At 40.5% G+C, this 12,944-nt stretch overlaps 1 protein-coding gene across 2 annotated transcripts in view; it reads left to right on the top strand.

The window, feature by feature from the left end:
* Positions 1–12,510, top strand: part of cerk (ceramide kinase) — a 34,920-nt gene extending 22,410 nt beyond the window's left edge. For both annotated transcript variants that reach the window (XM_077499472.1, XM_077499471.1), the window contains 5 exons: positions 1,530–1,635; positions 3,867–3,934; positions 7,820–8,022; positions 9,557–9,774; positions 11,402–12,510. In XM_077499472.1, coding sequence (XP_077355598.1) covers positions 1,530–1,635; positions 3,867–3,934; positions 7,820–8,022; positions 9,557–9,774; positions 11,402–11,510 — 704 coding nt within the window. In that variant the 3' untranslated portion in view covers positions 11,511–12,510. The remainder of the gene's footprint in view (positions 1–1,529; positions 1,636–3,866; positions 3,935–7,819; positions 8,023–9,556; positions 9,775–11,401) is intronic.
* Positions 12,511–12,944: the final 434 nt, after the last annotated feature.

Here is a 12,944-nt window from a genome sequence, read left to right as displayed (position 1 = left end):
CGTTATTTGAACCCGCCGCTCCCCTGACCTGAACTTTCTTGCCCTGGTGCCAGCTTAATTTAGCGTCACCTGTGACCCGCAGTTTACAGCGGGAATGGTTGGGGTTGAGGTGAATTTAAGTTTGAGCTGCACTTATTTACAACCAATTTGCCCAACACATTCAATACATTTGCACTCAATTCTGTCCACCAATTACACCAACACGAATTGCAGCGTATGCGCCAGGGTTATTATAATTTTGGAATGTTTTATTTTTGATAGTCTTTATTGTTATTATTGTTTATTATTGTTTTTTAAATTCAGTTAGTTTTAATTCATTTTCAGGGTGTTTTTTTTTTTTTTAGTTTTTATTGTGGGAATGCTGAAGCATTTCCACATATGTTATTGTGATTTTTATTCTCCACATTTTTTTGCCGCATAACAACTCCCACATAATACTTCCAATTTACACTGTTCGAATTTCAACTAGCGGCAAAAATTCACGCCTCCCGTGGTATATATCGTATGATTCCACATTACTTACAGTACTTTTTCCAAGTATCACTTTTCACGCCCACTTCCATACATATAACTTATCGGTGGCACATTTGGTAAAGTGCATTGCCCAGGAACCAGGAGATCATTATTTCATAATTTATCTCTCCATTGACTTCATAAGCATTCCACATGCATTCAAATCTTAGCATTCAGCATTCCCACGCAATTTCTCCAGAAATTGCACTTAATCTAGTTAGTGTTAGTCATTTAATAAATGCTTAATTTTAGTTTAGTTTTTGTTTGTTTCGTTTTTTTGTTGTTGTTGTTTTTTAAATGTGTATTACTTGTGCGCAATATTCAAACATCACCATGGGAGCGACGTGGTGCTTTTCTATTGGCTGCTGGGAGATAACGTCACTTCTGTGTGACCCACTTTCAAATGTCCTTACTGTGGTTAATATAAAAAATAAATCTACTTAAAATCACATAATTAATTACCAAAGACGAAAAGGAAGGACATTTTTGCTATAATTGTAATTAGTTTTAGTTAATTTTGTAAAAATTAAAATGTAGTTTCAGTTAGTTTTTGTTTTTTAAAACACATTTTTGTTTTCATTTTATTTCGTTAACAAAATTGTTTTATGAATTTTAAGTTTGAGTTTTTTCGTTAGTTTTAGTTAACTAAAATAACCTTGGTATGCACATGCAAAATGGAATATTCAGCCATCCAAAACCAGCAACCCTAATTGGCGCTTTTATAGTACATGTTTGGGCTTTAGACAAGTGCAAATTGGTCATCGAGAAAGCAACTATTTGGATTCCAAGAGCAGGCCTCAGCATCTTTTTTGCAAGTAAACCAATAAGTGAGTTGTCCAAAGCTGCATCCTGGGAAGCTAAACACAATGCAGGTGCTCGTGCTATTATCATTTAGTCCAAACAAGAGGAACGGCAGCACAATTAGTGACTCCAAATTGTCTTTTCAGGTCTAAACAAACTAGACAGAAGGGTATTGGCGGCAATTCTCAAGGCTGGCTCTGTGCTTTTCCTTTCAGGGGTGAAGACCTTTCTGAGTCACAACTATTATGAAGGCACCGTCTCGTTCGTTCCGGCTGAGGACAATGTGGGGAACCCCAGGGACAAGGAGCAGTGTCGGGCCGGGTAAATAAAGCAGCCGCAAAAGAAACACAATACGAGAGCTGCTGGCAAAACCAATCAGAGAAGGACAGACCTCTGCCAAGGATCTGATGTTGAATCTTAATAGCCAAATGGAAGGTTTTGTTGTGGATCGACTCAAACTCAACTAAATATAATTGAATCCTTCATTCAGTAATGCAGTGTGTTAAATTTAATTGGTATTTTAAGCCGTTCGAAAAGTTACCTATAGGCAAAAATGATCAAATCTTACCTTTAACACCACGGTGGTTTAATTTTTTAGGAAATATTAGGTGTTTTGCTGATTATTTTTGTAATGCGGAAGTAAAACGCCCTGTTCAGTAAAACACCGCCTCATCCCATGTGATTGCCGCACCCCCGGTGAGCCGACTGCAATCTGCTGTTGGAGATCTGCGTTGGAGCACTCCTCTGAGTTTATTATTCAATAAACATTTGACTCAATGGGGTATATGCCTCGGAAGCGGTGGGACTGTTTTTGCACGAGTGTTTCCGGTTCCTGTTGTTACGTAATTGGCCGCGCCCCAATATTCACATTTCCACCTTCACGTACTTCCGGCAAAAGTGTGACACGTGCACTGCAGTTTCTGGTTACCACTATCCAAGCAAAAAGCATAAAGCATGGCTTTATTTTTCACTCGTTCTCTGCTCGATTTTCCTCACCTTGCTTTGTCGGACGTAAGTAGTATAATAAAAGCACATTCATCCACATCAGCTTAAAAAAAAAAGACAAAGGATTTAAGCTATATGTGTGTTCCATTCAAAAACACAGGGATGGCTCCTGCTGTCAACAAACGCCGTCCTTTCTCTGACGTGGCCTCCAGTATATCCTTTTTCAAAAAATGCCAATTACACTCGCAAGTACACACGCTATTACATGCCACATGTGATAGCAAACTGCTCCCGGCGGATGGCGACAAGCCACCGACGTGTCTCCGCGTCGGAGGGAAATCCAAAAAAACTAAGTATGCCATTATATCTAGCAGTAGCGTCACATAACGGGACACAGCAACACTGAGTATAAGTGGTTGTTGTACGCATATGCTTATATTTATTCACTTTTATCATTTTTATCTTTATTTTTTTCCTCTGACTTTTTCCACCGGAAGTTCATTGGGATATGCCCCATTGCGCGTTCAAGTGTCTAACGTCTTGTCGTGTTAGTATTGGGAAGCGGCCAATTACGTCACAACAGGAACCGGAAAAAAAACTCTTGGAAAAACAGTCCCGCCTCTTCCGTGGCATATACCCCATAGTGCAAAAGCTTTACTTGTAGTTTACAAAAGTGTCAGCCTGAAACTTCTGGGATAAGACAGCTAATTGTCATTGCACTTTGGCATTGCAAATGTGAAGGATAACTGATTGCTTTGAATTCATTTGGACAGAATGTTTACTGATGACGGCTACTTTTGTCATTATCCCAAGGAAGTCTCAGAGAAAATGGCCGTGTGTTTAGTCCGCAGAGGCGGTGCAGGGGTAGGTCCGCACATTATGATGTCATAAAGAGCACCCGCTCGTTTTCTCAGGTTGGGAGGGGCTGGTGCTTGGAGAGCAGAATGACCTAGAATTTCTCATAAGAGGGGCGAATGAAGGAAAACACCACTTCCGTCATGTTTTTGGCGAAGAATTTGCATTTTAACACGGCAAAAAAGCTACAAAAAGTTGTTTTTTCATGTTGCTGTCCCTTTAATGTCTGATTATTAAACAATAGCCAGCATTGTTTAAATATTATGGCTATATTTTATAGTTTGGATCGGTTTAAAAATCATATTTGGGAACTTGTCTAAGCCCTTCATGAATCGTGGAGAACAAAAAAAAGAGAGAGATAGTACGTCAAACTCCCATTATTCTTTGGGAATAGCAGGTACCGAGCCCTACTTCAAGCACGTACACAATCATGAACACATGTTACAGAAACGACTGTATTCGGCAGTTTAAATGATCAAGGCAAACAAACAACCTTCACATGACATTATTAACAGTATCAGCTATCTAACTCACCTAAATAATAAACTACCATGATATTAATCATTTATAAATAATAATCCACCCCAGTCTACAGTGCCACAGTATAAAGTGTGTTTGTGGTTCATCAGTAAAAACTCCACGTTCCCTTGCATCTCGCACATAATAAAGCATCCGTTATAGGCTTGTTAAAAGGCTTGAATGTGACAGCAGCGCCGCGACAAATGTAAAACCAGGTCACGCCTGTGTTGCAGGTGCCGCGTCTGCCAGCACAAGACCTCGTTACAGGAGGAGCACCACAACGACGAGCCGTCGCACACAGGTAAAGGTTGAGACGCTTGAAATCGGAGATAAAAACTAACCGCCCTCATTATTCGCTTGTTTGTCTATTTGTACAACCGTTTCTTGACATTTGAGTCATGTGGAAGCCCGCAAGGCTCCGAGCGAAAAGTGGGGAAATGACAGGATGAGACGATGCAACGTTGGTGCAGTTTTGATGGAAAAAGTTGCAGAAACAAAAAAAAAAAAGAAAAAACAGTTGTGAGGGTTTGGAAGCAAGACAGATCCGAAAGTGAAAAGAAATATGATATTTTGACATGTTACAATTCATTTTAAAGTTACAAAAAAGCTGAACTGCTTACTGGGCATGTCTTTCCATAAGGAAATGTGTAATTAAATTAGAGCAGCAGTTGGTTTGTGAAATTAATTCTTCTAAATTGTCTTAGCTGGCTGAGTCAAATGGATCTCACCTCAGTATTTTCACGTTATTGTCAAAAAAATTAAATAAATAAATAAAAAATATCTTGAGGTGACAAAATGTGGCATGGCTCTCCCAGAGTAATGGAAACGGTGACATTATGACACTTCTCAGCCAGTTGAAGAGTTTTTTTTTTTCTTTTTTATTATTTTAGTTAACTTAGTTATTTTCAACACTTTACATTGGTTAATGTATAGAAAGACAGTTCATTAGTACAGATATGTAAAAAATTATATATATTTTAAATTGACCATATTTGGACGTTGGAGGTTTCTGCCCGATTGCGATGGTAGTTCATACAGAGCAATGACTTGATTGAGAAATTCATGCATTCATAGGTTGAACAATCTGAACGATTTAATGGGGGCATGGTTCGCACATATCAATCCAGCTCAAAGGCCCATTGACTTCTGCCTAGCAACAAGTGACTTGACTAGGACAAAGAGAAATTCTATTATCTTATTTATTTATGTATTTATTTTTTATCAGATCTATTTTTATAACGTTTCTATTTCAATAAAAATAGAATTTAAAGACGTATTACGTGCTATTGGTTTGTTGTCTACCTTGATGGTTGGTGCCCCCGGCTACCATATTTATAATTTAATTTAATACAAAAACAACTCTGCATGTGCTATTGTATTGTCCATTTGTTGCAGCTTGAGCACATTTCAAATTGGTTTTCAATGCATTTTAAGAGTCTTGATTTGCAAATGGCAGTCGCTTCTTCGCCCCGTGTTCCTTATTCCATAGTCCCTCGAGCGACAAAACACTCTGGAGGCAGATGAAATAGTGACTCGGGTGTGTGTGTTTTTCCTCCCTAATTAGTGCGTTGATGATACATTCACAATGCCGCGTCTGCGCCTCTCTAACTAGGAATGTCAGTGACACTGATAGTTTACACATCAGGATTTTTTTTTTCATGCCAATAGTTAGATCATTGTTGTTTGTGACAGATAGAAGTGAAGGATTTTGTTTTTATCTTTTTCTTGCTTTAGGGCAAAGGGGAATCTCAGACAACTGCTAACTCAATGAGGCACATAAAAAAACACACCTCATTTGTGTTCCCAAATTATATTCCTCATTTCTGCTTTAAAACTTTAATTAGAATTGTTTTGTATGGAGGCCCCTGCGGGCTCATTGTCAACGACGTGTTATCACCTCGCAAGGTGGTTTGGCGGAGTGACTTTAATGAATCGTTTGGAAGTCTGCGATTTTTTTCACTGCCGCTCGTTCCGATAAGCGCCGCTGACAATTGAACAAACAAACAAAACAAAAGGAAAAAGAATGGGGGGGGTGGAATTCTCGGAGGAACGTCAAGTCTTGTCAGTGGAGATTTCGAACAAGCAAATAGAGCTCATTCTTCCATCTGGTGGACTTTGGTCTGTGGTGAAGTTCGCAGCAACTGGGAATATAAACTTGTCAATAATACAGACTCAGATTAATTCACTAGAAGAAGATGCCCGCACAATATTTGACAGCGCGAGCCAACTTACATCTCTCCCACGTCAACAGTAATACTTGTCACTGAAACTGGCTTACAAAATAATAATGCCGAGTTGTGATTGTGTCAAGATGTGTCAATAGTGTTTTACCAGCACATTTTCCACACTGTAATTTATTGTACTTAACAGAATGGAATTCTACAATAGATCCAAATGTGGAAAAAAAAGCAAGCAAAGCAGCAGTTTTTTTCAGCTCAAGGTTAAGGTCTATTAGGTCCTTGCTCTTTTCCCACACATCACTTTTGTGAGCTTGTCAGGTTGATTTCAATTAAATTGTCATGAAATGGAAAGGGCTGGCCGGAGAAAAGCTGCACAATAGCCAACACAGAAGTCCGTTCAAGGTTTGGATCATCAGCTCATTAGCAAGCTTTGCAGAAGCCCGAAAACGATCCTGATCATGAATCAAGTGTGTTGCTGGAGAGGAATATGCAAAACAGGCTGGATAGGTGCTATCGAGGTCCGAACTTGGGCATCCCTGTTTTAAAATAAGCATCGTACTGTACAATGCAACCTCAATTTAACGGGCTATTTGGGGAAGGGGTCGTCAATTACAGCTGATTACCCATTATAATTGTTGGATTTTTAATATTTGTCATAGACTAAAACTGGCCAGTACAGTACAAAATTAGAAAAACAAGCTTGAAAATGAAATGTTTTAAAGTTCATACAAACGTGCCTTGTTGGTGCCAGTTATAATTGTGGGAATGCTGAAGCATTCCCACGTGTTATTGTGATTTTTATTCTCCACACTTTTTTGCCGCGTAACAACTCCCACATAATACTTCCAATTTACATTGTTCAAATTTCAACTATCTTCAAAAATTCATGCCTCCCGGGTTATATACCGTCTGATTCCACATTACTTATAGTATTTGCAGAATTTAACATTTAATATCAACTTTTCCCCATTTTTCAATGGGACAGTCATTGAACTTTTCTAAGTATCAGTTTCCAAGCCCACTCCCATATATATAACTTATCATCATTAGCAGGTGTCTGATACTGCTCAGTGGCACAGTTGGTAAAGCGCATTGTCCAGTAACCAGGTTATAATTTCATAATTTATCTCTCGATGTACTTTCAGCATTCCCACGCAATTTCTCCAGAAATTGCACTTAGTCTAGTTGTGACAAGACATTTTACTTTAGTTTTTTTTTATTTATAGTCTTTCGACTTTTTAGTCATAATTTAATTTAAGTCATAATTTATTCATCTGCTTATGTTTTAGTTTTAATCCAATTTTAGTCAACGAAATAAAGAGCCATTCTAGTTAACCAAATTGACAATTTAGTCAATGTTTTCCTTCAGCAAACATTTCAAGTTTTATACAGAAAATGAAACACACTTATTTGTAATTGTAGTTTAACATGCAAGAAATATTTAACACAACCGTGTCTTTATTAAGACTTTTTTTCAATTAGACAAAGTGCAATTTCTGGAGAAATTGCATGGGAATGCTGAAAGCTGAATGCGAAGATTTGAATGCATGTGGAATGCTTCTGAAGTAAATTGAGAGATAAATTATGAAATTGTGATCTCCTGGTTACTGGGCAATGCACTTAACCAAATGTGCCACCGATAAGTTATATGTATGGAAGTGGGCGTGGAAAGTGATACTTAGAAAAATTTCACTGTCTATCCCATTGAAAATGAATGGGGAAAAGTTGATCTTTAACGTTAAATTGTGCGAGTAGTACTGTAATGTGGAATCAGACGCTATATACCCCGGGAGGCATGAATTTTTGAAGCAAGTTAAAATTTGAACAGTGTAAATCGGAACTATTGTGGGGCGGTTGTTACATGGCAAAAAAGTGTGGAGAATAAAAATCACTAACCTTTATTGTGGGAATGCTTCAGCATTCCCACAATAAAGGTCAGAAACAACACAAGTGATAAAATGTGGCGCTAAGCAGTGATATCAAACTGTCCTTATCTTTCCGTTTAGTTAGTGACACGTGGACGGAGATAGGAGGGAAATTCATTGCCATCAACGCCGCCAACATGAGCTGCGCGTGTCCCCGCAGTCCGCAGGGCCTGTCGCCGTCCGCCCACTTGGCCGACGGCACCGCCGACCTCATCCTGGTGCGCAAGTGCTCCCGCTTGGACTTCTTCAAACACCTCCTCCGCCACACCAACAAGGAAGACCAGGTAGCCTCCTGTCAATCATTTTCATTCCGCGGGACTTCGCCCGCCCACTTGCTGCGTAAGCGCCTCCTTCCGCTGACTCGCCAAACAACGGTTCACTTAAGTTCAAATGCCCTCACCTACGTGTCGTAAATAACCTTCACCCTGTGGGCCCGCGGAGACGCCGCTAATGGCTGCATCAGTGATATGTGGAACATAAGAACCAGACTAAAGCCCTCTCAGGATCGCACAACCATCAGAGTTGGAACTCCGGTGATTAGTAATTATTACCTCAGGAAGTGGATCTACTGTGCAGGAGCGAGCTGCCTTTGGTCAAATGTGCTTAAAGTCAACACAAAGTCAAAGTGAAGAGTGAAATCAATATTTTGGGTTCCAATGCGTGCGACTACGCTTACGCATTTGAATTAATATCGCCATATAACATTTACATAAAATGTGTTTCGTTGTCCTTAGGATTAATAAACCCACGACCAAAATCTAAACCAGAAAACCTGAACTTGCAGCACAGCTGTAGCTCTTAAGCTAATGCTAGCCATCCTTGCAAATAGTTCACACATATTCCGATGCCAGATTATGTTTCATTCGATTGAATGAAACACCGGCAAGCATCTTTCTGACTGCACGTGTCGAGTAACAATTCACTTCATATCAGTATCGACGTTCGGTCGAGCGGAGAAAAACAAGGAGTGAGAAGCCACTAAGCGTATTCATGGCCTTGTCACAAAGACTTTTCGGCGGAGCGTCCGGCGTGAATGCAAAGTGAGACCGCAGTCATAAAGTGAGGCCGATGTTCAAATAAACGGCTGTCACTCGGCGTCTTTTGGGTGGGGGCACAAAAAGAAGCAGACAGGAAAGAAGATGAGAACGGAGGAAAAAAGTGGCATCGCGTGAAGTTGGAGAAAATTGTTTGCGGGACACAAGTGAACCTTTTGGCGACACTGACTGAGATGAAAAGGGAGACTGACAAAATAAATGCCTTCTCACTATTTTTTTTTTCCTCACCGTCTCCTCGCTCCTCTGATGCTGATTTGCTTTAATGCGCCTCCATTGTGCCTTCCTGCTGTTTTTCTAAACGAAGAGAAAGTCTGAAAAACTTTTCATTAAGGAATCACCAGGGATGTGTTATAATATAATGGGGGTGAAATTAACTTTTTTACATCATCTCACCTTTTACTTAAAGTGCATTTTCGGAGGCAGGTGTTCAAGAAAAAAAAAAGAAAAAAAAGAAAAAGGGGAATCCATCACCTAAAAAGCCAGGAATTAAGAGGGCAATTATTTTCTTTTTTTTTTTTTTCAAATATTGATAAATGAAGAAAACATCGGATGTACAGTAGGAAAAATGTTTCCATTCAGGACTTAAGGGCAGGTGCTCGAACACCACCTAGTGGTTATTAGTGCACATGCCTCAAATGCGCTTAAATGTTGATCAACCTGGCATGTTTGTGGACAATGGGCACCCATCCATTTTCTGTAGCGTTTGACCTCCTTAAGAGCTTGTGAATCTTCCCTTGACCTGAATCTCAAAACCCGTCCGCAGTTCGACCACTCGTTCGTGGAGGTCCACCGGGTGCGCAAGTTCCGCTTCCAGCCCCACCACAATCAGCCGGTGTCGCTGGAGGACCTGGGTGGGCCCCAGCAGAAAGCGGACCCGAGTCCCATTTGCTCCCAAGCCGCCAGGTGTCACTATGGCAACTGCACCTGCAGCCACTGGACGTGTGACGGCGAGATCCTGCATCACGTCGCCATCCAAGTCAGGTTTGTGAATCACAATGCAAAGTAGATATAGATATATAGAAAGCGAGAGAGGGAGAGAGAGAGAGATTATAGATAGATAGATAGATAGATAGAAGCTTATTTGTTTCATGCGCCATTGTCCTCCGCCAATGAAGCATGTCACTGTAGTGCTGCTAATTTAACAACGCTCCCCGTGTTAAAGGTGTACTCCCTTTTAATTAAGGCGGGGGCCCGTCCGGCCATTTTATCACCTACCCGCTAATCGTTGGCGGGATGAGCAGGCCTGAGAGCTCGCCACCGGAATAATTAAAGACTAAGTAAAGGAGGGAAAAGTTTAGGCAAAGGCTGTGGAATACGATGCACTCAAACAACTCAGAAATCATTTCTTTGCTCAGCAAATCCATGCTAGCGATGTTATTGCAACAGGCACAACAAAGTCAAGGCTCGTCCATGATGGCAGAAAATACAATTGATCTAAGTATCTACCTGTTGCCATCCATACAACAGAATAAGTCATAGCAAGGGAAAACACTTGCAAATCATTATTTCAGTGTACAGTAAAGCTATGCTATTAGCCACCCATGATTACACTGCCTATATTATCACTAGTTTCAACCTAAAAGCGATACAAGACGATACAAGAAAACTAACCAGCTATTCTGTGAAAAGGTTAATTTAAACTCTTCCCTGAAAAAAATGTCAATTTATGTTGAGCAATTGTGATTTTATAGCCCTTTTTACGAATAGTTTTGCGTTAAGTACTGTATCGGGCAATTTGAACAGTCACGTGATCATCGTGACAACGTATCACGTGCGTAAAATACACATTGAATGACAAGGCTGCCAGTGGCAACAAAGAACTCGAGGAATTATCACGTCCCATGGCGGACATCAAAGGTGGAATTACAACAAAAGAAGCACTTCTTCAAAAGCAGTACAGCCACAGAGGACTCGCTAAAGATTTGTTTCCAGCAGAAAGCTGGAGGAAACTGGCAGATTCGTTCGGCTGGCGAGTAGAAGTGGACGGTAAACATCCGGGTGACTTTCATTCCGCTAGGCTAAGCTACATGTCGTGTGCTAAGCACACTTTAGCCCACATTAGGAGCAGCCACCTCCACACCGCCCCACCCCACACGAAATGACATGAAACCGGATGTGATGAGGATTTTACTCTGATCAGAATTGGTGCAATATTTGGGATCGAAGACTTTTGTTTTTTTCTTGCCCATTGCGTCAGCAAACTCCCATTGAAATGAGCAAAGGCGACTTCCGTTTACGCACGATCATCACGATCACGTGACCAGGATAAATGGCGTTTTCACTACGGTATGTTTTTATTTTGATACTTATCAGTTTCAAAAAACATTCAGGGAATAAGGTGCCAGAGATATTTGCACTTTTATTCTTTGTACACAATGCCTAATCCAACACTGGAAAATGAGTTATAAGTCATGTATCGTTTTAAATATATCACAATGGCACTCTTAGCTGAGGACTTTTTTTTTTTTTTTTTATCTGATTAGTTCGTATGGATCCCAATCGCTGAAGCATGTCCACCCCATCTGTCACTTTGACGTGTGCGCCACATGGACAATAAAGCCTCATAAGACAAAATGAGCAAAGTCGTTAAATTTGTTGTTGTCGGCAGTGTCCAGTGCCAGCTGATCAGACTGTTTGCCCGCGGCATCGAGGAGGAGAAACGCCACCAGATTCCGGCGTGGCTTCTGGAAGCAGCGGCACACCAATCTGTGGCCTGAAAGCCGGGCAGCATGGAACTTTGGCGGGGGGGGAATTCTGATCTGGTAAAGCGTTCCAAGGAGCGGCAAGAGATGACCAACTCTCTTTTGGGGAACGCTAATAGGGAAAAACAGGCAAGCTACATTTTTAAAGAGCGACTCATTTCCTTCTCTTTGATGATGACACAAGGAATTTTTTCATCCGTCTGTGATCCAAGCGAGAGCAGATGTGAGTCAGGGAGAAAGAACTCTTGAAAAGACCCTCATCTGATAGACTAACAGGGCCCCGATGATGTATTATGGATAATAAGGCAAAGTGGTTGCTAAGTGGTGCGGTGTCTCAGCACTGCTGTGACACACCTGTGGCTCCACTGCAGTGAAAAGCGAACCGCTCGCTCGTTCGGCCGAGATCAGCCCGAATAAGACATTTTTACTGTTATTACAGACTTTTTGCTCAGATGTCAAGTTGGTCTTGATGTCTCTGAAAGAAATGTCACAGAAGATTTGGGACTATTTCTGAAGTTATTATTTATGCATCTTCACGTCACATGATGAGGGACCCTCAAAGTGGTAGAATGTGTTCTTTTGGTTGATACCAATGGAAATGAAGTGTTCTACCTTGTAGTCCACTGACTCCTATTGTAGAGGTTTTCCATCAGAATGAAAAACTGCCAAAAGTGTGCTTTAGCAACTTCTTAATGTACATAATTTTCCTCTTAAATTATAAACACCCTCTTGTTTAATTTAAAAAAAAAAAAAAATCTGGTCTTTGTTTTTTTTTCCCTTTTTTTTGGTTCCTCAATCTGAGGAGGTCGGGTTGTGTTATCTAGCAACATTGTGAAAGGAAAAATAAATGTTCTTTAAAAAAAGTAAACTTGCACACTTGTAAGATTTGTATGAAAATGTATTATTTATTTATCTGAAACTTCAGTCTTAAAACTCTTGAGCCACTGTAATTAACAAACAGGTTACCAGTCTGTTTCATGTTTGAACAGCATTGAAATAAAATATTAAGGCTTAATGTTTCATGAATATAACATTCTTCCATAACCTGGCAATAGCCAGATTGATATTGGGCTTCACTCAAGGGAGTTCTTCGCAATATCCATCTGGATCCACGGTAATTTGGTCGGGAAAAGGCGGGACATTCTGTCCAATAATTTAAGTTGATTGGACGATGCGGCATTGGACAGGTTTGTTTTAACCAATCACGGCCACGGGTGAAAATGTTGTCATCGTTGTCATCGAAGGGGGCAAAAGCGCGAACATCTTTACCAGCTAGAAATGCACGAAGCGCCTCTCGCTGTTCAACATTCAACAAGGAAACGGTGAGTCATTCTGCGAGAACACAATTCATTTCAGCATCCATTCGTTCATGTTAGGTTTGTTTGTTAGCTCCGGCGTCGGCGTTGGCTTCCTGGTTTCATCACAGTTGCATATCCCACACCAAACATA

This window comes from Festucalex cinctus, chromosome 16 (assembly GCF_051991245.1).
Source record: "Festucalex cinctus isolate MCC-2025b chromosome 16, RoL_Fcin_1.0, whole genome shotgun sequence".
Taxonomy (NCBI): Eukaryota; Metazoa; Chordata; class Actinopteri; order Syngnathiformes; family Syngnathidae; genus Festucalex; species Festucalex cinctus.
The sequence above is the reverse complement of the archived record's forward strand: the minus strand, read 5'-3'. Positions and strand labels throughout refer to the sequence as shown.